Source organism: Antedon bifida, chromosome 1 (assembly GCF_963402885.1).
Source record: "Antedon bifida chromosome 1, ecAntBifi1.1, whole genome shotgun sequence".
In the NCBI taxonomy this organism is placed as follows: Eukaryota; Metazoa; Echinodermata; class Crinoidea; order Comatulida; family Antedonidae; genus Antedon; species Antedon bifida.
Window position 1 is genome coordinate 14,175,944 of NC_136226.1, and position 27,980 is coordinate 14,203,923.

The window sequence follows — 27,980 nt, forward strand, 5'->3', positions numbered from 1 at the left end:
CTGCCATAGTTTACATGTCGTTTTTCGCACAAAAAAAAACTAAAATAAAAAAAATTCTTCTGCTTCTGTTGCCTCATAAATATACGTTATTAATGTATTTAATGCCACCTACCTATTATCTTCTCAATTACTCAAGGCTTGTGTCTTCACCACCGTCGACTTCCAAAATGGCAGAAGTAGGCTAAGTTTGTGATCGACTTGACGTAAACTTTTAATTATGCAAATTTGAAGATGTTTTTCTTACTTTTAATTGGCTGAATCGGCTGTCACTGTTGTTGCTGTTTATTGGCTATTTAGCATAGCACAGTTCATCACGCGTATTCTGAACTGCTTTGGTACAACGATTGGACGACGTTTGACAAAAAAATAATTGTCTGCTTGGTACTATGCCCTGCCCCACAGTTCCAAGAACTTTCGACAATATAAGAGGGGGCTAGACTTGTCATGTAGGATTACATTTAGGATTTCCATTACGGTAATAAGAACTTGTAGTTTCATTTACATTCTGCACAATGTATTGTTATATGTCAATCTCTCAAAACAAAAGAAGATTTCACTCAGCAAAACAGAGCTAATTTATTTAAAATCTATGATTCTTACTAAATGATATAATATATTAGATTTAATACAATAATTTAATACAACATTCTCTCAAGTAGGTTTCAATTACTTCTAATACACTGCCATAGTTTACATGTTGTTTTTCGCACACAAAAAAACTAAAATAATAGTATATTTTTGTAATTTCTGTAAGATACAGTACAGACCTATATTCATTTGATTAAATTCATTAACAGTGCACTTTTAAGCTTAATATTTTTAAGCAGAAAATTATTATATTTTATTGGAATGAAGTGTCCTCCGAGAAAGCGCCAGCTATCCTAAATTCATCTTGCATCAAAACACAAAACATTCGTTGATGAGTTGGCTTGGAGTATGGTGCTGGTCGTGGAACACTTGTCCTCAGTATAAACTCTCGACCTGTAGGTCGTGGGAATTGAGATGTATTCTGGCCTGTTGACGATCCTTCTTCATCTGTTGATTTAAAAGTCTGCAAGGAACGAATGAAACAAAGTTTATTTTTATTTATTATTTTTATATGGGAGAAATTCCTTGATAGCAGATTTGGTTTGTGGGCTTCAATTAAAAAAAAGCAATTTATATATACCCTTTGTGCATCGATGAACAGCTTCTTGATAAGTGAGCCAGCTGGCCCTTTAGCAGCTCCAATAACAGGAACCTCGGGTTGTTCAAGGAGGCTAGACACAAATGTTTCCATCTCGGCTTGGTTCTTAGTTCCTGTTGCTTGGGGACTGAATTTGGTCTTCAGTGACTCAGAACGGGCAATAACTGCCTCAACCAACTTAATTTGTTTGATTAAATCCTGAAATTACAAAAGTAATTCATATTAAGACACTGTAAGCTAGCATTTTTAATAATATTTTTTGTCAAAACGTTGACGTAGCCAAGGAATGACGATGACAGTAATTTGTTCATGATTTGGCAAAATTCCAAAGTACTAACACCAACTTTTTAATTACCTGATACTTGGTAACCTCTTGTGAAGCACTGCGTGTAGTCTTAGAGGCTGATGAGATAATCTGTTCTAGGGTTGTCTTTAGAACTGGCAGGTTCTTCATTTCTGAAAATTATAAACGGTTTTTATTCAGTTTCAGTGAAATACAAAAATGGTAGAAATTACTGTTTTATGAAATGTTTAAGAGAACCAAATTAACAGCTTAGTGAAGGACTGATAGACTTACTGAAAACTAAACGAGTTTAGTACTCAGCCACACAAATCACAAATTAGTACATTGAATGAACTAAACATGAATTGATAAAGGGAATTACAGTACTACAGTATACTGGCTAATACTGACTAATACCACCGTACCTGCTTGTTCAACTCGTATAAGTGCAGTATGTATAAGCACAGGTATTAAATGAAGAGCCAAATCTCCTAGTGTCATTGAACTTAAGAAATGTAGCACTTTCTCAGCTTCTTTGGTGTCATCAAATAATCGTCTTTGTCGGTGTGCTGGACAGGGTTTTGCTTGGTTCCATACTTCTTGCCAAGTATTACCAGGAATCTAATAATAATAATAATAATATGTAAAGCAATTACATGTATTAGTTCATTATAATGGCATCATAACAACAATTCAGAAAATTTAAATTCAATAACATCCAACAAAAATTATAGATTAAAATACCTTCATTCTTTGACTCAGTGAACCCTTTACAACTCCATCATCATTAACCTCCTCGATCCAGTCTCTTGGAGAATACCATCTTACAAAATCTGCTAAGATACATCCTGGATTGGCAGCCTATGACAAAAAATAAATGAAATCAATCAAAGAAATATTTAAAACATCTGTAGCACCGTAAGTCATAGAGCACAGTCAAAAAAACGTCAGCAGGGTATCCCTACCTTGAATGATTCCATGTCTGAGAGTAAGCAAGCACTTTGCATTCTAGCCCTCAACTCAGCACCTTCACTGGACGTGCCTAGCTGGGCTAGGATCTCAGCATGCTCCTCAAGCATGTCCTCTGTCATTGGGGCTGGATCCTACAACAAATACAAATTATAGTTACTTTACACATTTATTTATATAATAATAAACAAGGCCATATAGATGGCTGCAGTCGCGTGCTCAAGTTAGTGTTTACCGACCGACCAACCGACCGACACAGTGAGCTGTAGAGTCGCGTTGCACGCGACTAAAAACGCTGTTAAATTAGTCTTCTGAAATCCCATATAAGAATGCTTTAAGATAATTATTAACCTACAAAAAGCATTAAAATCTAACCTGCATAATGGGTATATATAATGGCTCCTTACAGCTCTGCAGAAGCAAATCATCACACTGCCGAAGCCTGCCCTCAGGTTGGTGAGCAACCGAATCTACAAAGTTTTTAGTCTCTATTGAACCTAAAGACTCCTCCTCCTCTTCCTCTGGTGATATTTGTTGTGATGTTACAGTTGATAATGATGAAGCATCTGGAGATGTGTCAGTTCTGGCATCATCACTTGTACCTTCTAAACTTCCTGATTTTTCTTCCGATATATTTTTTTCGTCAGAGTTAGAAGATTTATCATCAAAATGTCTGCTATCATCATCACATTCAAAGAATTCTTCATCACTATCACTGTCTGTTTTATTGCTTTTAACACTCCACTCTGATCCTTGTAATTCATCAGTGACCATTTCCTCTTCTGCACTTACAGACACACTGCTACTTTGTATTTCTTTAGTATTGGTTATTTCTTGATGGGAGCTAATTTCATTATTAGTTTCAGTAGTTGTTTGTGAGTTTGTTTGTTTTAATCTTCTTTCTCTTGCTATCTTCCGTGAAATACAACAATTTAACATCTATAAAATAAAATCATAAAACATTATTTATTAAAACATTAGATCAAGATAACACCACAGTAGTTACACCTTTTCTATTTAAAATGAGGATTTAAGATACATATCATTTCCTTGTTGAAGTAGTTATTCTCATTTATGAGGTTCCATTCATTTGAAGCAATAATCTTACCTGCAGTTTTTGATGAAGTATACAGTAACCAAGGTTAGGAGAACCAGAATTCAACCTAAAAAAATATAAGTGTGTATATTCTCTCGATTGGTAATGGTATTTTAATGGCATGATTACTTACCAATCTCAGGGCCATGGTTCTTCCACAGTACTAGCCTTTCTCTCATAAGCAAAATCCTTACTACTTAAGCATCATACAGTATGTATAGTAGTAAACGACAAACACACATAACAATACATTAACTTACCCTGATATTAATGTCTTACTTTCCAGTCTGTACCGCAACTCTAGTAAAAATTCATGCCATAGATGTGCAGCTCCTTTCATTCCACCATGGTTATAGTTAACCACACACATACACACAGCAAGCTTATATACTAAGCTTCCTTCAGGTGCAGTTTTGAAATGACGATACTTTTCCTGGGGGAAAATGACATGAATCAACATTTGTATGGGTTATACTTACATTCATAAATTAAGTTTAAAAATCTAAATCATTTTTATCATACACTACACTTTAGTACAAGTGACAATGTTCAGATAAACAGCCTGCTTAAAGAAAAGCAGGCTGGCATACAAATACTTTAAAGCACTTACTCTAGTTCTTTCAAATAACTTCATCATTTGACAAAAATAAATTATGCCACAATTTTTAGTAAACGAGTAGTAGTCTAAAACCTGATTTATTAGGTTATATGCATTATCATGCATATAACCTCTTGATTCTGTCAGAATCTTTATTTATTCTTTCTTAGCACTATTTTGTCCGTCAATTATCTTGATATCAGTTTCATCAAGCTAAGTCAATTTTTCAGAGTATATTCCTTATGGCCAGGAATCGATGTGGTTATGTTTTCACGATGCGCAATCAAAAATTACGCGGGATTTAACGAAATCACGTTTGTAATCATATCTTCATAATCATGAATCACTTTAAACAAAATTTGGTACTCATAAATTTCAGGTCATATTTCATCATATGGCAATATAATTACGTGCATAGCCCATATAACGCATGCGTACGCGCGCTTAAAATGTTTAAAATTGTCAATTCAAGGCATTCAAGGTACCAAGATCGAGTCTCACCTTGTGAAACGAAATAAGATTTTTTTTTATTATCCGTATTGTTTGTTCAAATATATTTCTTAGTGTATAGATTATACATATGATTTATAATGAAATCTAGATAAAAAGTAACTTATGTCTTTATTACTTATGTAACAATGTGGTTTATGACATTATACGCAGAGGGATCTTTGATCGGATTGTGATACCGGCTATTGTATTCATGTTAGCAAGATCCTATCATATATTATAAATAATTAAAGATTCTGAGAAAATCAATCAATCAATCAATATATCTATTAAAAATCAATTATCTTTATTTAAATCAATGTATATAACCTATAATTCGTCATAGTGACGAATTAAATCTAGTTTTCCTTGTTTTCATGTTTTAATCATGCCACAATTTAGTATACGAGTAGTTGTCTAAAACCCAATTTATTTTCCTTGTTTTCATGTTTTAATTATGCCACAATTTAGTATACGAGTAGTAGTCTAAAACCCGATTTATTTTCCTTGTTTTCTTGTTTTAATCATGCCACAATTTAGTATACAAGTAGTAGTCTAAAACCCGATTTAGTTTCCTTGTTTTCTTGTTTTAATCATGCCACAATTTAGTATACAAGTAGTAGTCTAAAACCCAATTTATTTTCCTTGTTTTCTTGTTTTAATCATGCCACAATTTAGTATACGAGTAGTTGTCTAAAACCCGATTTATTTACCTTGTTTTCTTGTTGTTCATCATTAACTGGATTTGATTCCTCTGAACTGTTTTCAGCATCATCAGGAAAAAGATACTAAAGATGAAAAAAAAATGATAATGAATACTTCTGTAAAACATCTTAAATTAGTTCCTGTATCAGTACAAAATTAAATTTTAGTTCAACTCGGTTTCAGTGTTAACAAACATGCTCAGTTGCCAAAAGGCACAAGCCAAATTGAGGGGAGAGGGGGCAAGGGGAATTAGTAAGCAGTAGCACTTACTTCAAACTCAATTTGACAAAAGTTTCAACAATATCAAAACTTACTGATAATATTTCATTAAGAAGTTCAGTTGGAATTGGTTCCGGTTCATTGCTTTCCACTTTTCTCCTTTTTTTTCTTCTTGTCTTTAACCTACTCACTACTGTTGCCTTCTTGGATATGAATGCCATTCCTGGATCTGTAAGCCTTTGCAAGGCCTCTCCAATATTTTCTTCATTCTCCTCTTGGTAAGCCTTACCTAATAATTGCTCAGTTGATTCTTTACGACTGCATAGTTTTTCAAACTCTAAAAGGTAATCCGCTATAAAAAATATTAGTGTTATTTAGATTATGAATTATATCAAAGTTAAGATTAAATTCAACAGTATAGACTCCTTGTTAACTTTTTTAGTTTTAGTTTTAAAAAGTAAATTAATGATTTAACACTTAGTGAAAATTGAGCAGAACAGCCCATTTGGAAGGACAAGTACACATTCATATAGAACCAACCTGTGCCTCTCATAAAACAATTAATTAATTCTCACCTAAAAGGCATTCAGGGTTGTCCACCATCCTTACTCGAACTGACCATACAGGTGCACGTAAAGGGTCAAGGTCACTGAAATGGGTGCAAAAAAAACCCTTTACAAATAAATTACAAGATACAATCAATGAGAAAAAACTGATTTCATTCTTGTCATTCACAACAATCCATACAATCCATACAATTCTTCCTACTATCAAGTTTTTTTATTTTTTATTTTATTTTATTTCATCTTCTTCCAACAGCGACCAAAGTCGCCCATAACAGGATTGAATCAATAAATACAATTTATAGATAATTAATTATTAATTTATCAACCTAGAGGTACTTACGAAAATGAACTGTTATCAACCATCATATCTTCAGTAAAACAAGGCCATGTAGTGTACAGATGTAGTTCACGTATAGGATCTTCTATAGCTCCAAACGGTAAGCTTTTAAAACCAGCATAACCTATGGACACGTCATTCTCATTATCAACTTCGTCAATATCTGAATTTGAAAAAAAAAACAAGCATTTTTGCTATTTAAACTAATAGAAAATTAAAAAGGTCTATAATTTGAATAGTCAAAATCCTTACCTGGAGGTTGTTGAGGCCAAGCTGAGTAGTGAGTCCAGTCTTGAAGGACAAATGTAAATCGTACTGACACATTAACATAAGGTATATTTACAGTACCAGCCTAAATATAGATAAACAAAAAATAAAACGATATTCATTTGATGCACACATTAGGAATACAACAGGTCTAAATAAACAACACCCACTCAGTTTTTTTCATTATTTCTCTTTGTTTTTGATATCAACACTTCTCATAGTCAATCCAGCATCTCTTCTAATCTAATTTCAGCAATATAGTTCGCTACAACAATGTTACAATCTTATGTCTGCTTTCATTACTATTTAGTCAACATTAACATTAAAAAAAGTATTACAATAATGCAACTTACAATTTTAGATCTGAAAATATTTAACAGACCCTGTAAGTGATTGTACTGTGGTGGCGCTTTCATCAGGTGTACCATGTCAAAGGTCGTACGAACACCGGGAGCTTCAGCCACTCCAGTATACATTCGCCTCCATTTCTGCTGAATTTGAGCAAATACTGGAACTTTACTGAAAAATTAAAATAGAATATTTTATATTTTGTACAAATCTATGCGTTCAGTGTTTTATTATAAAAAAGGTTGGGAAATTAGTGCCTATTGTATTCTCTGTCAGGGATAAATGAATTTGGGATTTAATAAGCCATCATCAAAATAATAAATTCATAACAATAATCTAATTATTTCAATAAATATGGAGGGAGTACCATATAAATATGCAAGAAGTACAATATAGATAATAATGATAGTGCACCTGCACTGAGGAAGGGATAGCTCTGCAATTTCTTTCTGGTTGTTTTACTTACGTTTTTATTTAGATTTTTTGCTTATTTTATTTGTATCTCCATAATTTGCTTTTTGATTTGAATAATAATGATAGTTAATAGTGCAAAAAGGAGCATTGAATAAAAACAATCTTAATATATTCCTAATTCAGGGTGTTAATTCAGTGGTTTAGTGTTAAAATACTTTTACAGTGGTAGTAAAAACTGTGGTAGAACGTAAAAATCTGCTGTTTGAAACAGAATTGTTTTGCTTTTTGTTTTATCAATGGCAACTGTAGGAAAAGGCATAACAATAAAGGTTAAACTTTTTTTGCTATTAAATAGAAGATATAGTGCATACCAATTTGTATTGTTAATGGCAACTGTGGCAGAACTTAATAATAAGTTACACTTGCTTTCACTGCTAATAGCATCACTTTTCGCAGAGGGTGCTAGAACAAGAAAATGTTGTACACCATACCTACATGTGGAAAAAAAGTACAGTATTACTATCTTATTATTAATTATTTCAATCTCCTTGGTATAGTACCATAATTGTTCACCTTTTAAAGCCATACCTACTACTGCTGCCTCAGAAAAGTTTGATTTTAAACACCTGTGTATACATACCATCTACAAAGACAGTGGGCTCTTGGTGGAAAGTCACAGTCCATTGAGATCATATCCTCCATTGTTTGTGGCAAACGATCTACAGTAGGGATAAGAAGAAAAAACGGTTTTTAGATATTAATGTTATTAAGGCTTAGTTATTGGGAAAAGCCCACAGACAAAATTCAAGAGAAGAAAAAGAAATAAGAAGGAAAAAGAGTAATGTGCAATAAAAATCTGAGTTAGGACAGTATAATTTATCTCAAATAATAATAATAATAATCATAGTCAAATGTTTAATAATACCCAGTATTTTCTACTGCATCAAGTTTCAAGTTTATTGTTTCACACAATATAATATAAAAAATAAATTAAAAAAACATTTTACCATCTGTTTCTTCTTCTTTACTAGATGATACTTCTTCTGTCTGTTCATCTTCAAAGAACAGCCTGTGCTCAGTAATAATAAATCGAAAGTTTGCAAACTGTATGAATTCTTGTCTTTCTTTCCAGCAACCATTTTCTCCTTTTTTCACTTTATCATTTTGTGGGACAATGTTTAATTTCCAGTCATGGAGTATGTGTTCCAATCGTGCTATAAATCTGTGTTTGCAAAACAGTTTTTAATATGATAAAAAATATATATATTTATTATAACATTTTTAAATAATAGAAAATATATAAATTTGATGATTCATAAAAACTAATAATATTGTTCACAGATACTGATATTGATGGGTCTATTTTAAAACTTTAGTAAAGATGTGTTGAAAAGTGCTAAATGTGTGATACAATGAAAAGAGTGCACTTAAATTAAAATTGTTGTTTATTTAGTAGCGGGATTATAAAATAGATTTGCACATCACCTTTCCCATTCTGAAGCTGTTGTAAAATCTGTAATCTCAAAGACATCTGTATCCTGTAATTATAAAATCACGGATTACAGATACTGTACACAATCAATTCATTTATGGCAATTGTTGTATTCGATTGGGAACTTTCGTTGTCAACGTAAAGATTCGTTGAGTACTTTTTGTATTCGAATTGTAAATTTGTGCTCAACAGAAAGTCATTCGGATAGAAAACGTTGACAACGAAAGCTTTTTCGTTAAGAAGAATCTCAACGCTCAAAATACTCCGTTAAGAAGTACTCAACGGAAAAACAACTCAACGGTACACTCGAATACGACAAATGCCAACAAATCTGTCATTTTAAATAGGGAAATATAGTTCTAATCAGCTGTCTAACTAAGCATTATTCCCTACTGTACAGAACCTGCCAGTGCTATGCCTACCAACTAACGGGTACACTCTACTAGTAGGGCAGGCCTAGGCCTACTTCTCTACTACAGTACTACTAATAAGAACACTAAGTAAGAGCTAGCCTAGACTAGTCTAGGCCTCCTACTAGGCCTAGTACTAGGTAATAATATAAGGTAGGCCTCTAAAGTCTAGGCTAGGCCCTACTTTTACTATATCATAAATGTTCTTAAATATTACCTCAGTTTCCTCCGACATACTTTGTACTCATATAGATTCAATATAAAATAATTCAATTCTAGCACTACATAAACTTATATTTTAACCCCGATAATTACTAGGCCATCCTCTAAAAAATTCTAATTATAGTCGTACGTGTAGAAAAAACTTCTACAAAAAATAAATAAATAACGTAGGAGGCCCTCTCTGGACCACTCTAAACCCATAGTGACATTTAATTTAGAGTTTTTAAAGCAAATGCTAAATTGTAACTTTAACTTTTTTGGATAAAACAGCATTACAAAAAAATATTTGTTTTCATATTTTATTAATTATTGTATACAAAAGTTATTCAAAATTGTAGAATTTGAACAAATCTAACATAAACATTTAGTAGAATTTGACTAAAAGGTTAAAAATGGCAGCGCCCATGAATACAAAATGGCGAAGCCGTTCCAGCCGGGTGCCGCTCCATTTGGCAATTTTATTAATTATTACTCCTTTAATCCACCACAGAACAGACTGAAATTAATTCCTGACAGTTTGTTAACTTCTTTGACAAATGATGATAAATCAACTAGAATATTAATACTGGATATTGGATGTAATGCTGGGGTAAGTCTTTTTGTATGGTCTACCACCATCTCTTCTTGAGCTTACCCAATTCACACCAGCTGCGCGGCGGTGATGGTGAGTGACTTATGCCCAGTTTTAGGTGCGAAACTGCAGTAGCTCACGCTAAGCCTACCCTATCCTGCTATAGAGTGTGTGGGCTAGACTGGGCCTAGTATATGGCAAACCGGCTCATTTAACTAAACTAGGTAGGCTCCTATGGGCGGGCAGGCCTAGGCTAGTAGTACTAGTAGACTAGGGATCAACGTATAACTACAAATATGTATGGTTGTTGTGGTGGCTGTCTAAAGTAACTCTTAATTACTCTGTCTCTGGGCCTAACTTGTGGATAAAATAGGCACACCCCATTCAGCATAAAAAAGGAGTTAGTAATACTGTATAGTATGAAATAAATTGAAATTAATGTACTGTTTATATGTTATTTATGAAATTATTTGCACCAACCTCTTTTCAGGATTTGACAGTTGGGATGTACAAGAACCTAACACAAAGACCTACTACAATCAACAAAAGTGAAAATTCTCCAGAAATATCAATGCTTGGTTGTGACATTGATAAAACATTAATTCAACGTGCACTTCAAAACAATCCGTTTCCAGACAAAATAGCTTACCAGGCATTCAACTTTATGGATGGAGCTACACGGGTTAAACATTTAAAAGCATTCCTAAAGTCTCACGGAAAAGAACACTTTGATCTTGTTTGTTGCTTCTCATTGACCATGTGGATCCATCTAAATAATGGTGACACTGGTTTACTGGAGTTTTTAGACATTATATCTAGCATGACAAGGTTTGTCCTTATAGAACCACATCCATGGAGGTGCTACCGTAATGCCGAACGAAGAGTTACAAAGTTGGGCTGCGAAGGTTTTGAGCTGTTGCCACATATTAAGATAAGGAATGATGTTGATGTTCAGATAAAGAATTACCTTACCGATAGCTGTGGAATGACTTTAATTAAAGACTTTGGTGCAACAAAATGGAAAAGAAGTATTCACCTTTTCCAAAAGTCAGATTTGAAACACAAATTAAAATAAACAAGATAATAATTTGGTGGCAATTTAAAAAACTTAAATTATTAAAAAATCTTGCCAGAAAAATATTTCAACTTTTATAACTATTGTAGTATCATGTTTTCCAGTAATTTCAAATCACAGTACTGTATGTACAGTATGGATTTTATTACATAGAATGTGTAGCATTTTAATAAAATAAACTGTATACTTTTTGCGAGGTTACAGTCTTTGAATATTTATCTGAGGATACAGTTTAGCACTTTCAAAATCATGTATGAATAATAATGTATAGTTAGTAATTATATAAATATTAAATCTTGTTTGTATTTGTATGTTGCCCAAATTAAAAGTAGAAATATCACGTATTATAAATGTATACAGTAATTAAATATATAACATGATGTTTATGATTCTGCTATGTGTTGAAAACAGTCTTCTTAGAAAGTATTAATTATAGAAAATAAAAGTATACTTTACATTGTGTTTTATTTTTATGGCATTATTTGTTGTTTTATAATATACTGTATTGTAGATTTTATCATCATATATTGTATACAGAAATTTATTATTTGAGTTGATAGTTTGATAGTGTAGACAGAGCTTTTATATACTGTTTAATCTTGGGTAGAATGCATCCTGTTATCGAATTCAGCCACAGCAATCAATAAGACCAATCAGGCAGTGAATGCAGTTTGAATGTCTTTTTTATAGATAACCGTCTTTAAAAATACTGAAGTGTGTATTTCACTGAATTAATGATAAACTCATTTTATAATAGTTGATGTTAAAGTTTCATTTGTATCGTATGCTTTCATCATGAGCTGCATAGAGGTTGGCATTCCTCATTCTTTCCTTTGTTTTCATCACCTCAACCCGGTTTCGATCAACTTGCCGTTTGGCCATAACGAAGCTTGTGAGCCCTACAATTATAATACCAGCCCTAAAATGATAAAAGTAGTTATGTGTACATATATAACTTTATTCACAATCTCAGATAATACAAAGTACATGCAAAATTAATTGAAGTTGTGAATGGGGTTAAGCTGTAAGCTAATGCTTTAGACGCAAAGCCCCTTAAAACGAAAAAAATTTGAAATAGATAAATAATTAAATAAATAAAACAGTATAATGTACCATATTAATTGTAATGATAAGAATACTAACAATAGAAATAATGTGATGAAAATGTTAATTGAATGTAAAGTTTTCCATCTGAATGTGTACTTGTCCAAGGCTCTGTGCCATATAATAAACAGAAAAAGGTGCATGATTGATTTTTAATAGAAAACATGCCATTTGAAGCACAGGTAGGAAACAATGAATTTATGCAGTTTGGTAAGAAAGATTTCCTTGCCTTGCTCACTCAAAATTTAATGTTTTGCGAAAGGAAACCACTACACACTGGCAAATATTAATTAATTAATCATATCATATATACTTACCAACTAATACTAATTTTTGCACTTTTTGTCAGTACCATTTTAGTAAACACTGTTCTCGATCAACTGCAGGCTAGGCCTAGGCCTGATTGAATGCCTTTTATTAATAGCACTTCAGCAGCAGAGTACCGCCCTCTTTACTACGGAATCAACAGACCGCACACACTTAAAGTAGGGCCTAGGCTTGGTATGCCTAAATGATTGATATAGTAGCAGACACAGCCTAGTCTACTACTTGTTTCGTCTACAAAATAATAATACTGCTACTATATAGGCCTAATATTTCGCCAGTTTTATTCTACTAACGTATTTCTCGATGGCAAGTCGAACGGGGCCTAGCCTCGCATGTGTCGAAAACTTTTTATTTTGACATTCAACCTCGTCCTCATTTTACACAGGACGTTCTGGCACATGTACGCATGCGTACTCGGAGCCTCATCATGAAACTTGAACTTATAGTTCACTATGTCGGTCGGTCGGTCGGTCTGTCTGTCTGTCTGTCTGTCTGTCTGTCTGTCTGTCTGTCGGTCGGTCGGTCGGTCGGTCGGTCGGTCTGTCTGTCTGTCTGTCTGTCTGTCTGTCTGTCTGTCTGTCGGTCTGTCTGTCTGTCTGTCTGTCTGTCTGTCTGTCTGTCTGTCTGTCTGTCTGTCTGTCTGTCTGTCTGTCTGTCTGTCTGTCTGTCTGTCTGTCTGTCTGTCTGTCTGTCTGTCTGTCTGTCTGTCTGTCTGTCTGTCTGTCTGTCTGTCTGTCTGTCTGTCTGTCGGTCTGTCGGTCTGTCTGTCGGTCCGGTATCACTATGCGTTTTATCGCTTTCTGACCTTATCTCGATATCAGTTTAATCTAGCTAAGTCAATTTTTCACAGTATATTCCTTATGGCCAGGAATCGATGTGGTTATGTTTTCACAGTGCGAAATAAAAAATTACGCGGTGTACGCCGCACGATGTAACGAAATCACGTTTGTAATCATATCTTCACAACCATGAATCACAATTAAATAAAATTTGGTACTCATAAATTTCAGGGCATAAATCATCATATGGCAATACAATTACGTGCGTAGCGCATGTAATGCATGCGTACGCGCGCTTAAAATTTTCAAAATTTATTTTCGATGAAATAAGAGTACGTTTCAGGCAATTTTAAGCGTTTACAAAATTGCCATGAGTGCGCAGATTTTTGCGAAATTACGTTATACGAGCACGTCAAAAGTGACAGGCTACGCACGTGAAAAAATATAAATGTTTTTAAACATTTCAACAGTTTTAAACATGTTCAGTAATTTCGGTCAGTTGGTAGGTTGGTCGGTCGGTCGGTAAAAACTAATGAGCACGCGACTGCAGCCATCTTTATGGCCTTGTTGTTACCACTTTGTGCAAAATATCATTTTCGTTAGCCCTATTCATTTAATATAATTGCAGCATTTACATTATCTTATCAAATTTATTGGCCAAAAGTAGGCTTATATAGGCTAATTATTAAATTCACCTGCACCATATATAATATATATAATATAATTAGGCCTATTTACCATACTGAATTACATTTTATCATTTGCTACAATTCATATACGCCTATTATTTACCATGATATTTACTGAAATTTGTTATAATGTACAATTTATATCATCAATTTATTATTATCATCAATCAATACAAATTTAGTGTATAACATTATAGGCATCATCAAATGCAACCATCACATAGCATCAACACTGTAGTTAAATATTTTGTTATGGATGTGACGCTATTAATATCTTCTTGTTATTTGTATATACCCGACCCGGCTAGTTTCTTGATGGAACTGGTCGCCTCTGCCGTTATTTTAACGTCCTGTCTATCCACCAGTCATCGTAAATAACGTCCATAATCTGTCGAACGAATGCTTTCTCGTTTGTAAATAAGTAACACTCTTTAATGGACATAAAGGCCCTATCATTCCTTTTTTATTTGGGATATTAACACATTCTACTAATCTAATCCGAATTTTCTTTCAAACGGACAGGATAATTTTTAACTGGGGAGCGCGAGTAGGCCTATAGTAATAATAATAAAGTACAGTATAGAACTATATCAAAAAGTAGGCCTAGTTCATAACACGACTCAATAGATCTGACACCACATTCCACTTTTAATCCAAAACGTTGTATTTGAATACCTTAGTTATCTTCAATGGCTTTATAAGATTTCATTTCTTGTTTTGAAATATTTTCTTTGTTAGGATGATGAAACTGTTCCTCTGCTTTTGCAAACAATAAAAATATCGTCACTCCAAATAACTGTATTCCACCAATTATCTTAAACATCAAAGACCATTGTCCGTATGTGTTCTTCATGAAAATAATGATGGTAATTATAAATGTACAGATTATAATAATAGGCCTGAATATATGGAAATGTTTATGACAATCATTATTAGGCCTGTTGAGTTATCCGTTCAGTTTTCAAATCGTTAAAAAGTTGATGATGAAAGATGATGATGATGTATGTATTATAGATTGTTATCTTATATACATTTCTTTGAATTTATAATAGTATTATGCAAAGTATTAGCAAACTTACGTTATTGTTTATTAAAGCACCGATAAGTGTCGGTCCAACAAATCCAGAACAACTTCCTACACTTGTCATGATTCCTATGATCACCCCTGAATAATGCTTCGTTATGTCCAATACATTAGGCATAACACTCGAATGATTACATCCGAGTGTACCAAATGCCAGTATGAGTGTAATCAGAGATAATATAGCACTATGTTTGAAAAAGTCCATACAGATAAGTAAAAACGCACATAACCCAGTACCTATAAACAAATATTATGCATAATATTGATTTACTGTGTTTCTATATTTCTTTTAATATGCATTAGGACGGTATCTACGAGTTTTAATAATGAATTGATTCGTTGACAACATAATCAACAGCGTTTATACTATGACTATGTGACGATACACGATTTCAGTTAAAATCAAGAACCGTTCACGACAATTCTATGAATTCTTACCTAGAAATGCGAACAGTTTCCTTGTTTGCAAAATATTCAAGTATTTATGACGAATGATGAAGTCTGCACATACACCAGAGGTTAGAGTGAAGAAGCAATCTGCAATACCTAGAATCGACATAAGCCATCCAGTCTAAATATTAATAAGAAGTCCAACTATATATCATTATATCCATGCCTATGCAATGGTATGCATGTACTAGTACGACTTATTTTAGCAAAATACGTTACTTAATACTCTTACCGTTTCTAAGTCAAATCCAAATATTTCTGAGATAAATGTCGGAGCTTCAGTAATAATAAAATAGAAACCAAAACAATAAGCAAGGTAAACAAGGACTATCGCCCAGACAGCCGACGATTTAATTATACTCAGCAATGGAACCGATATGTTCTTTAAAAAACACAAAAAAAATAAATGATTTAGTGATTGACTACAATGTGTGTGAGGCCTTATAAATCTAGCCATATAAAGTGAAACCATGAATTGTATGATACAATAGTAATAGCAGTGAACGCATAATATGCATTTATGTTAAAGATATTTCATGAATATGCCATTTTATTGTCGTAATAGTTATTTAATTTTAATCAAAAATTGGATCGAAAACAAATTATTTACCTGAAAAAACTTTTGTCATTTTATAGGTGATAAGTGATTAACTTATTAAAACTAACAAAAATGACCAATTCAACATCTGATTTTATTCATTTTCATTTTTCATATTTATGGGGGACAATACATCTTAAAATTGTATTATGATACCTTGTCATTATTCTCTCCATCTCCAGTGTCAAAACCTTTTAAGTATTCGACCTCGTTACTCGATATAAACGGATCTTCATCAGGAGTTTCGTAAATTAAAACAACCCATAATATTGCAGAAACAGCTCCAAATGTACCTGGATTAAAATAAATGTGAATATTTCAATGATATTTACTATTATTATTATATTATGCACCATCATAATAAGGTAAGATTTTACTAATCCTATAAACACAAACATACAAATCGTCTGTATAACGTCATATTTTATTCTTTTATTATATATTGTATGCCTAGTAATGATTTGTTTTTAAAGTTAAACAAAATGTGGGTCCTACTACCACACAAAACATAATACAAACAAAGAAATTCAAATTGCTTGCAGGAAAGTTCTTGATCAGAGTATATGTCTATTATAAAATCTGCGTTTAAAAAAATATAAAATTAAAAGGTAGTCGTACTGTATGTATAAAATGATAATGGCCAATTGTACGCAGAACAAATCCAAGCAGAAAGAGGGTTAGAGATGACCTCAGCTAAGGCCAAACCTACGAAACAATCGGTGATATCCATTAAGTTACAGTATAGAGATATTATAATCTCTATGGTTACAGTGAATAGAATCAAGAATTAAAATCGTATAATACTTTAAGAAGTAGGTATCACAGATATTAAATCACCACGATTGATTTGGGTAGGAGGGTCGGCTTAGTCTAGATTCAAGATCGTAATTCAATACAAAAATTCATATATTTAACAAACAATTATAAAAACGAATCAGGTAGACTTTCATCACAGCCTATGTGATAATATCAAACAATGTTATAATTAGGCCTATATCCAGTAACGGTTCGTGCGATATTCCCATCATGGAATAATACAATTTCACGTATCTAAAAAAAATAAAATAATCCGTGTAGGTCTAAAGTGTATCAATGAAACTCTATTAACACGGAGTTACTGTGGACAAATGAACAAATCTTTTAAAGAAGATAATGAAAATAATTTACCAAAAAAAGCAATGGATACAAGAGTACTCCGTTCATGTGGAACAGCCCACTTTCCCAGTGTCACCACCGTTGCCGCATTGTTTAATCCCTGAAAAGAAAAGTTTCCGCTCAACCGCTTATCCGGTCTTCCATAGAGATATTGATAGTTCACTTTAATATGGGTCCTCGTTTTGTGTAAATAGTCATTACAGAAATAACAGATTATATAATCTTTAGTTTTGTTTTCCGCTTAACCTTTACCGCTATTTATTTACTCTTTCCTAGCAGTATAACTATAACTTATTACATTGCGAAAACAACCTTAAAATACATGTGTCTCGGGCATTGAAATTGAATTCCATCATACAAAGAAAATAACATTGATTCAATGATGAATATTATTGATTTTCATTGCACTTTTAGGCCTACAACTAGAAAAAAATAATTTAAAAGAATTATTATTATTATTACCATCATTCTTATTACCACCATTATTATTATCATTATTAAACCAAAGAGTTAATAAATAATATTCAAATGGAATTTTATTGCACTTCAATTACTCATTAATAATAATATAAGTAGATTATTCATACTAACCTGTGCCATGCCGTCTAATACACGTATAACTATTAGAAGATTACTGCTAACTCCAGCTGCCCAAGGTATCAGTGCTGTAAGAATACTTGACGAAAGAAGTGAAAATAGATTAACTCGTTTTCCACCAAGTCTACAAGCGATCCATCCTCCGGGAACGGGTGCTATGGTATAGCCATAGAAGAAACCACTAAGTATCATTTGACGTGTTTCTTCATCCCAGACGTAAGTTGGTACCTATATTGACAACAACAAGATCGATTATGCCGTCCTTACCCATCATAGAGATTAATTTACAAAAAAAACTTCAATAAAAGTTATTATATAGGCCTACTATGATATGATAAGTTTCTTTCTTCAATGTTCTCTTTACTTGGTACTTGATCCCTTTTTGCAGATAAACTGGGATCGGGTACAGGCGAAGCGTCAAGACAAAATGTGCAAAAACGTATATATATAACAATTAAAAGAAAAACTGAGTAAAAACAAGGGTGAATTAAAACCCAATGCTTATTAAAAAAATACTAAAATGAAAGAAAAAACAAATCATGTTGTCAATGTGTTTAGACTTTGAAACCTACCTGTGTTGTCAAAGTGACATTTGAAGCGTCTTCTTCGGTCAAATTCTGAGTTTGGACCATTTCGATTATGGCAATATTTATATTGACTCTCATGCATAGCAAACAAAATTTTATCATGGAACACATTCCCGCTACTAAAAAACGCTTCATGTTGACAATTTCGCTGATTTCGCTGACAATTCAATCCGGGATCCAACCCTATCCGTTATTCCTTTTTAAAATTGACTCTAGAATAATGTCTACCGGTTAGCAGCCTTGATATGCCATTGATCGACTGGTATGGGAGTACGGTCGACTTGAATGGATTTGAATAATGGACGTTTCAAAAGACGATTCCCAGTGCTGTATCTCCACAGTTTCCGAGGTATCATAGGAATATTTGAGAATACAGCATATAATTCATATCACATGCGGTGCCTGTATCATGTATAGGTTAGGTTAAGGGTTAGGTTACTACTAGATACAATAAATGTGATGTTGTATTACCAAATATATTCCTTATGATACTTCGGAACAGTACAGAGAATCGGCTCAGCTGTCAAAAGGGCAGTCTTTTTAGTTTAAACCATGTAGATTATGTCGTATCGTTTAACACCTTCTTTATAGCAACTTTATTTAAAAACGTTGGTGTTTTTCACAAGGCCGTTACTTACTACAAAACTATTTATACTATTACACAAGTTATCATTTACATTACATATGATGAAAAAAAAAAATGATTTCATGAAAAACATATTTATAATTGCGCTAGCTCATTGAGAATACCAGTATGCAGTATATACGATTCATTCAAATAATTCGGTGGAAGTATGTGAGAGTGGCTAAGGACACTTGAAGGATCCGTGACCCGTGACGGCGGAGAAAGTTTATACAGCAATTCAGTTTGCTTCTGTTTAGGCCTAATCCCGTCACCGTCACGGGTTTTTGTTTGTTTTTTGTTATATTTCTGTCTTGACGAAATAAAGGAAAAGAAATGAAATTAAACGAAATTGTGTTCAGAATAAATACGACACTCATATTTACTTTTTACCTTTTAATATTGAACACTGTGTTGTTTCTTGTCTGTTTACAATGCATGTTCAAACGATGAAAAAAATTTTTTGTAATAGAATAAATTTTCAATAAAACAGAGTGAAAAATATAGATAGGTTCTTGTTTTGAAATACTGAATGTAGCCTAATTAAAGTCAAACAAATTTAGCAATCCCGTTGGCTTTCAAATTAAAGTAGCAATGATGGAATGCTAATAATGGTAATATCTTATCAGACCAATCAATATGTAACGTATCACTCATTGTAAGTTCACTATTCAGTATCTTTTATACTTTCATAAGATACTTGTTTGGATATGTTTTCGATGGAATGGAACTGCTCCTCTGCTTTTGCAAACAACAAAAATATCGTCAGTCCAAACAACTGTATTCCCGCAGTTATCTTAAACATCAAGTACCACTGATCATGTGTGTTCTGAAAATTAATAGTAATAAAATGGTGATAATAACTAAATGGATAGGAACCAAAGTTACACATGTAATCCTGCAATACAGAGTGATTAATACAATAATTTGCAAACTTACCTTTTTCTTTATTAATGCAGCAAATATTGTCGGTCCAACAAACCCAGTACTACTTGCTAAACATGACATGATTCCTACGATTACTGATGAATAATGCTTCGTTATGTCCAATACGTTCGCCATAAAACACGTATTATAACATCCTAGTAACCCGAATGCTAGTATTAGCATAATCAGACATACTATAGCACTGTCTTGGAAAAATCCTAAACAACTAAGTAAGAAAGCAGATAACCCCATACCTAAGAAAGAGAAATATATTAGTAAATGATTCTCATTCTTTGCTTTTCAGTTTTCTTTCTAATACTGAAACCTTGCTAGTATATTTATTCCATAAAACAATAAATATACAAGTGCTAAATTGAATTGTATTCTTTAAAAAATATGGAACAATAAAAAGATAATCACAATTTACAAAGATAAAATGTATATCAAAAGTAAAATGTATATTTTAAAAAAAATGAAAATACTAAATAATAGTTTTTAAAGTAGTTCAGCTGCTGCCTTTGTGGATTTTATGGAGAGTTTTTCTAACTTTCGTAAGAAGTGTTTAAGGTGTTATAGACTTTCGACAGCATAGTAGAATTAGAAATAATACTATAATAAAACGTTCGGCGTTTTCCGAAATGTATAATACTCAAAAATAGGTTAATATTGTAATAGCATAAAGGCCTAATACTTCCTATGAACAAAGATGTTTTCTAAATAATAAATATATGAACATTTACTGCAAACTGCGTTCAATTTCCTTGCTTGCAAAATAGTCAACTTTTCACGGCGAATAAAGAAGTCAGCACATACACCAGAGAGTAGGGCCAATACGCATTCCACAATACCTAGAATCGACATTACCCATCCAACCTGTAAATATAAGTTACCATCATTCGCGTCCCACAACAACCTTTCTTTTCAAGTAACTGCACGACTCGCATTTTCCTTATTGCAAAATATACCATTTGAATACTTACCGTTTTTATATCAAATTTTAAGACTTCTGAGATAAAGATTGGTGCTTCAGTAATAATGAAATAGAAACCAAACACGTTGCTAGTGAAAGCAATGACTACCGCCCAAACAGCTGACGACTTCAGTATACTCAACCATGGAACCGAAGTGCTCTATTATAAAAAGCGGAATGATAATGTTTATTATTTACGTTTTTGATTAACTAACATGTTTCATACAAACTATATATATATCACAATCTTCATTTTAGTGTTGTGTAGCAATAGTGCTAGGTGCAATTGTTAGTTAGGTAATTACAACAATAAATTCGTATTATAAATAACGGGAAGAAGAAAACTAGAAATAAATACATAGGCCATGGAGAGAGGATGGGACAGAGTATAATGGAGGCGTGTAAACATTTTACATTATTATACCATACCTTATTTTTCTCTTCATCTTTAGTGTCTAAACCTTTCAAATATTCGACCTCATTACTCGATATATACGGATCTTCATCAGGAGTTTCGTAAATAATGAAAGTCCATAATATTGCAGTAACAGCTCCAATGGCACCTAAATAAAATTCAATTTAATTATTCCGAAGAAAAATATATCAATCGTTTGAAAATATAAATAATTTTTACAAAAATAATATTGTTCAAGTTACTGTATGTATAAAATGACAACGGCCATCCACCGAGTTTATAATCAGAACAAATCCAACCGGACAGTGGGTTACAGATAACCTCAGCTAAAGCCACACCTGTATAACAAGACGGTTCAATATGTAGTTTGGTGTGAAGTGAATAGAAGACAAAAATGACTATTCATCTTTTATTCATCAAAAATTATAAAATAACAGGAATAAATACAGTTTAAGAGGGGCAGAGGACATAACAGAATAAAACGCTAAGAACAGGAAACAATTGCACAATGCCATTATAAACTGATCAATGTGTAGGCCTACTAGTTACCTCCCAGGTCAGACTTGTATTTTGCATTCCATATTGTGTATTATAGGGCTGATTCACTTAGATCTTTGAAGTACCAACTTATTCTAATAATTTACAATTGAATCTTTTACATTGGAGGTCATTATGAGATGGTCAACTTCTCAGATTTGTAAATGTGAGCTCTAAATATATTTGGCTCAAAAGGGACACATAACTAAAAAATTCAATTTTTCCTGGCCTATCAAGACAAACAATATCTGGCTTAAGATTAGTACAAGTGATATCGGGAGAGGTTAGTTCCCCCTGCCACGGAGAGACTCGACATCAGCAAAGACCTCGCCCACCTGTCGAATATTCACGAATAGATCCCAATAGGCTTTGATTTCTTTATTTCCTCATTAGTATATTACGCTGATCTTATATAAGCTACGATATCAAATATTTATAAGCCTATCTATTTACCAAAAAAAGCAATGGATACAAGTGTACTTCGTTCATGTGGAACAGACCAGTTTGCCAGTATACTCAGCATTGCCGGATTGTGTAATCCCTGAAAAAACACAACGAATATTATTATTTTCCCTTTGTCGTCTTATATTGTTGCATTGTGTAATCAATAGAAAGAACGACTTCAGATTTAATTATAAATAAATTCATATAAAACATATTGTTCGATATATAAGATATTTCAGTTCAGCAAGAGCAACACAAATTATTCCGAAAATACGTAACTACAATTATACAGAGAGACTGAAATACTTAAAACTGCCAACACTATCTTTCAGAAGACAGCGGGCCGATATGCTTCAAATATTTAAAATGATGCGAGGTATCAAAAGTATCGAATGCAAGACAGAATAATTATGTTCTCTATAAGAACTATAAATTGTTTGAGCTCTTTGCGAAAATATGATTGAGTCTCAAAATGTAAATAATAATAATAATTTAAAACCACACTAAAAAAGCACTGGTCTAACCCGTTAAAATACAGCCCATATAAGAAGAATATGTTCTAGTCACGAGGGGCACAGAAGCATTAAGTCTTAAAATCCATGTAGATCCAGGTAGGTAGGTAGATATTTGGCATCAATTTATAAAACTGATGAAAGTCCAAATTACAAGTTTTGCTACTAACCTGTGCCAGGCCATCGAATACATATAGAACTATTAAAAAATTACTGCTAACTCCAGCTGCCCAAGGTATCAGTGCTGTAAGAATACTTGAAGAAAGAAGTGAAAATAGATTAACTCGTTTTCCACCAAGTCTGTGCGTCACCAATCCTCCAAGAAGTGCTGATACGCTAAATCCATAGTAAGCAGCACCAAGTATCATTTGACATGTTTTTTCATCCCAGGCATATCTTGGTATCTATTGACAACAAAAATAGCAGGTTGGTTTATATATCATGAACGCCCTGGGATTTCATGTTTGCATTTTGATCAAGAAAAACGAAGATGGTGCTTACCTTGGCATCAATTATTTCATTATACCTTGCAGCTGATGTCTTTGTCACAGTTTCATTAAATTCGTCCCTCTCTGTCGAATTCCTAGTTTGAACCATTTCGATTATGGCAATATTAATATTCACTCTCGTGCTAAACAAATAAAACTTTAGCATGGTACAGATTCCAGCTACTAAATAACGCTTCATATTTACGATTTAGCAAATGATTTGTGTACGATACATGCTAATTTATTTTACTTCATTTGTGTTAATATTCCATTTAACTGGTAATTTTGTAAACGTGGTGAATTCTTCAATTTATTGTTTACAACCACAAATGAATTTGAATAAAAATAACATACTGTACCAGCATATCTATTAGTCTACATTATATTGTTTATTAGACCATGGATACTTTGGTCTGATGACTGTATACAGTATACAGTAAGCTATCCGTACATTTATAAAGTTAAACAATCATCCGATACACGTTGTCCGTATGCCGAAGTGTTTTACATTTTATATCATTTTGCAGAATAAAAGAATACATTTGAGTTAGGCCTATTCAATAATAGTAAACACATATTTGCATTAAATGCCTCTATTTAGTCGCGTGGACGCGGCTCAATAGTTCACTATGTCGTCGGTCGGTCTGTCTGTCGGTCCGGTATCACTATGCGTTTTATCGCTTTTCTGTACTTTTTTGTTTTGATGTACAGAAAAGTTTTAAAGTACATTACTTTTTGAAAGTTTATTTTTTTCTGAGAGCACGCGACTTATGGCTGTTGGCCTTGTTTTTATTAAACGAACTGTATACAAATTATGAAAACTACAATAAAGTAAATGCATTTCTTTCATGACTTCAATTTTAATTTGGCTATGCCTGTTTTGTATAGTTAAATCGAGATTCAACAAGTCATTGAATTTGGCATATTTATATTATATATAATTCAACAAGAAATATAAAAAATAAAGAGACATAGGCCTGCATAAGCAAAAAACAAGGAATCCTGTTGCACTCTTCATATTGAACCAATCTGTGTAACGTATCTATCATTGTAAGTTGGAATATGCCAATCAATAAGTTCACTATTCAGTGTCTTTTATACTGTCATATTTCATTTCTTGTTTGGATATGTTTTCTTCGATGGAATGGAACTGCTCCTCTGCTTTTGCAAACAACAAAAATATCGTCAATCCAAACAACTGTATTACCGCAATTATCTTAAACATCAAGTACCACTGACCATGTGTGTTCTGAAAATTAATAATTACAATATGGTGATAATAACTAAATGGATAGGAACAGAAGAGGTTCCATTAATGTAAGCATACAGTGATTAATATTAGCAAACTTACTTTTTTCTTTAATAATGCAGCAAATAATTTGTCCCAATAAACCCAGTACTACTTGCTAAACATGACATGATTCCTACAATCACTGATGAATAATGCTTCGTTATGTCCAATACGTTCGCCGTGAAACAAGTATAACATCCTAGTAACCCGAATGCTAGTATTAGCGTATTCAGGCATAATATCTTATATCATAAAATCCTATACAAATAAGTAAGAAAGCAGATAACCCCATACCTAAGAAAGAGAAATATTATATTAGTGAATGATTCTCATTCTTGGTTGTCATTCTAATTCCGAAACACTATTACGATACAATGTCAACATTGTGAAAAAAATACGAACTCAGAGGCAAGAAATTTGGACACTCAAATATAGGTATCGTTCACTACAACAAGTATTTGTATTCAAGTTGTTATTATCCATGTGTCGTATGTTAAAGTAAACTTTGTTTTCGTCTAAATGCTTGGCAATACTCAATTATTATAAGGCTTATATTGAATAGAATATAACTTCTTAAAATGAGTGACTTTTTTTCCATAATAAATCTATGAACGTTTACTGAGAATTGTGAACAGTTTCCTTGCTTGCAAAATAGTCAACTTTTCACAGCGAATAAAGAAGTCAGCACATACACCAGATAGTAGGCAGAATAAGCATTCCACAATGCCTAGAATCGACATAAGCCACCCAATCTGTAAAATTTAAGGTATATTATACAATCGAATTTGAACTATACCACGAACTCTCCAGTGGTCTAATGGTTAGGACATCTGCATATCAAGCAGGAACGTTCCGAATCTCGGTTGGGACGGCTTTTTCTCACATTCTCACAGATTTTCTCATCTTTATCGTTTTAAATTAATTAATATTCAGTATATCCCCGGCCGTCTAGAATTCTTCTATGCCTATGTAAGGTATTACAATAAAGGCCTTTGTCACAACAACCAGATTGTCACCGTCAACTCTTATTTCCATTTTGCATCTATTATAGACTTACGGTTTTTAAATTAAACCCTAAGACTTCTGAGATAAAGATTGGTACTTCAGTAATAATTAAAAAAAACCAAACATGCTGCTAGCGTAAGCAATGACTACCGCCCAAACAGCTGACGACTTCAGTATACTCAACCATGGAACCGATATTTTCTATATGAAAAAAAAATATATAGGCCTATATATATAAAATTGTTATTTTTATACATCTAATGTTATGTTTGCTATATATTTATCAGACTCATCACCTTTCATACAACTTCATACAAAATATATAAACCTTACCTTATTTTTCTCTTAGTGTCAAAACCTTAAGTATACCACCTCGTTTCTCGATATACACGGATCTTTATCAGAAGTTTCGTAAATTAAAACAGCCCATAATATTGCAGTAACAACTCCAAAGGCACCTAAATAAAATGAATTGTTTCCAATTTCAGGGGTGAAAACGTAACCTCCTATAGGCAGAGGTAATGTCAATAATAGTTTGGTTCACTTTAAACAATAAATAAAAATAAGTAAAATACAAAAATGATATTGTTCAAGTTACTGTATGTATAAAATGACAACGGCCATCCACCGAGTTTGTAAGCAGAACAAATCCAACCAGACAGTGTGTTACAGATAACCTCATCTAAAGCCACACCTGTATAAAAGCTAACGATCACAAGCAAATAAGTTTTAATGTCTATTTACCGAAATAGGCAATGGATACAAGTGTACTTCGTTCATGTGGAACAGACCAGCTTGCCAGTATACTGAATGTTGCCGGATTGTGTAATCCTTGAAAAACACCATAAATATTATTATTTTCCTTTCTTTTGAGGTCTTATATTGTGTATCTCTATGATTCTTCAGATAATTAAATATTAGTAAATATAAGCAAAAAAGTTTTTTCTAAAACCAACTATGCATCGTTCAATCTGGAATAAAACTAACCTGTGCCATGCCGTCTAGTACACGTAGAACTATTAGAAGATCAGTGCTAACTCCAGCTGACCAAGGTATCAGTGCTGTAAGAATACTTGACGAAAGAAGTGAAAATAGATTAACTCGTTTCCCACCTAGTCTGTGCGTCACCAATCCTCCAAGAAGTGCTGATACGCTATACCCGTAGTAAACAGCACCAAGTATCATTTGACGTGTTTTTTCATCCCAGGCGTACCTTGGTATCTATTGGTAATAACAAAATTGGTCAAAAAAGGGTCACATCTATGTCATCCTTCTGTGATACGTAGGCCTATACCCATCATGCATGTGGAGATTATTTTACAACAGAAAATTCGCTAAATAAATCATTTGTAGACAATCAGTGCAATTATTATTTACAGTTAAACACACAATATAACATAATATTTAGATTATACAAGCATAGCATAGCCTAGCCACTTTTCCACAAGTTTAGCTTTGCCAGATGTTCAGATTCTAAACGTAGGCTTGTACCCACTTTCCCCACACGTTTAGCATGACGTGCTTAGCTTTACCTGATGTTTAGATTCTAAACGTATCTTGTACCCACGTTTCAAGTTTAGCTTGATACATGCTAGCTTTGCCAGGTTATTGACGATGGGATTAACATACAAAACATTAATTCAAATAAACAAAAGCAATAATAATTTTGTTTTGAAGCTTTAATACAATTTTCGAACTTTTTGGGGAAACATTTCTCGAGGAGAAGTTTACCCCTTTATAAGATTACCTCAAACAAAGGGAATTTCATAGTTTTTGCCTACTCGCAATCTTAAAAACTTGCACTCCAATTTAAGAAAAACATAAAAGAAATACATTGTGTAAAATCCTATAGATTTCTTCATTTGATAAATTATAGGCCTACGTTAATTTATTTTTAAGCATACCTCTGTGTTAATGATTTTAGACCGTGTAGCCTTTTTTGTTAGAGTGACATTTAAAGCGTTATCTCCGGTAGAATTTTGAACCATTTCGATTATGGCAATATTGAGATTCAGTCTCATGCATAGCAAACACACCTTTACCATGGAACACATTCCAGCTACAAGATAACGCTTCATATTGGCGATGTTGTATGGTGCCTACAACACTGAATCCACTCCTGCTGCTCGTTATATAGGCGCTAACTTAGAAT

General features: G+C 33.0%; 5 protein-coding genes across 6 annotated transcripts; 1 reads left to right on the forward strand and 4 right to left on the reverse strand.

Moving 5' to 3' along the window:
* Positions 1–547: 547 nt before the first annotated feature.
* Positions 548–9,732, reverse strand: LOC144843171 (rab3 GTPase-activating protein catalytic subunit-like). Of its 2 annotated transcripts, XM_078699910.1 has the most exons (20): positions 9,597–9,732; positions 8,963–9,015; positions 8,485–8,699; positions 8,118–8,196; positions 7,849–7,968; positions 7,069–7,234; positions 6,701–6,800; positions 6,452–6,611; positions 6,121–6,194; positions 5,641–5,897; positions 5,335–5,409; positions 3,795–3,967; positions 3,547–3,601; positions 2,814–3,377; positions 2,435–2,572; positions 2,214–2,330; positions 1,895–2,090; positions 1,542–1,642; positions 1,169–1,384; positions 548–1,051 (listed from the first exon to the last, which is right to left on the reverse strand). In XM_078699910.1, exons 1-20 carry the CDS (start codon positions 9,612–9,614, stop codon positions 842–844), a joined length of 3,087 nt encoding a protein of 1,028 aa, XP_078556036.1. In that variant the 5' UTR covers positions 9,615–9,732; the 3' UTR covers positions 548–841. The 2 variants fall into 2 exon arrangements, with proteins under 2 accessions (XP_078556036.1, XP_078556047.1); XM_078699921.1 differs by lacking the exons at positions 3,547–3,601; positions 3,795–3,967; positions 5,335–5,409.
* A 277-nt stretch (positions 9,733–10,009) lies between these two features.
* LOC144843398 (pre-miRNA 5'-monophosphate methyltransferase-like) lies at positions 10,010–11,709 on the forward strand. The gene is made up of 2 exons (XM_078700185.1): positions 10,010–10,190; positions 10,663–11,709. Exons 1-2 carry the CDS (start codon positions 10,017–10,019, stop codon positions 11,245–11,247), a joined length of 759 nt encoding a protein of 252 aa, XP_078556311.1. The 5' UTR covers positions 10,010–10,016; the 3' UTR covers positions 11,248–11,709.
* Positions 11,710–11,731: 22 nt separating this feature from the next.
* On the reverse strand, positions 11,732–13,038 carry LOC144843454 (uncharacterized). Its single transcript, XM_078700241.1, has 2 exons — positions 12,669–13,038; positions 11,732–12,166 (listed from the first exon to the last, which is right to left on the reverse strand). The coding sequence occupies exons 1-2, from the start codon at positions 12,704–12,706 to the stop codon at positions 12,019–12,021; spliced, it is 186 nt and encodes a 61-aa protein (XP_078556367.1). The 5' UTR covers positions 12,707–13,038; the 3' UTR covers positions 11,732–12,018.
* Positions 13,039–14,242: 1,204 nt separating this feature from the next.
* Positions 14,243–18,917, reverse strand: LOC144843258 (sialin-like). Its single transcript, XM_078700055.1, has 10 exons — positions 18,603–18,917; positions 18,025–18,258; positions 17,446–17,533; positions 16,897–16,983; positions 16,435–16,571; positions 15,913–16,062; positions 15,669–15,801; positions 15,226–15,467; positions 14,821–14,993; positions 14,243–14,538 (listed from the first exon to the last, which is right to left on the reverse strand). The coding sequence occupies exons 1-9, from the start codon at positions 18,750–18,752 to the stop codon at positions 14,823–14,825; spliced, it is 1,392 nt and encodes a 463-aa protein (XP_078556181.1). The 5' UTR covers positions 18,753–18,917; the 3' UTR covers positions 14,243–14,538; positions 14,821–14,822.
* A 989-nt stretch (positions 18,918–19,906) lies between these two features.
* On the reverse strand, positions 19,907–27,906 carry LOC144834978 (sialin-like). The gene is made up of 9 exons (XM_078689984.1): positions 27,733–27,906; positions 26,816–27,049; positions 22,542–22,629; positions 21,794–21,889; positions 21,566–21,699; positions 21,147–21,296; positions 20,907–21,039; positions 20,179–20,420; positions 19,907–20,068 (listed from the first exon to the last, which is right to left on the reverse strand). The coding sequence occupies exons 1-9, from the start codon at positions 27,904–27,906 to the stop codon at positions 19,907–19,909; spliced, it is 1,413 nt and encodes a 470-aa protein (XP_078546110.1).
* Between the last annotated feature and the right edge of the window lie 74 nt (positions 27,907–27,980).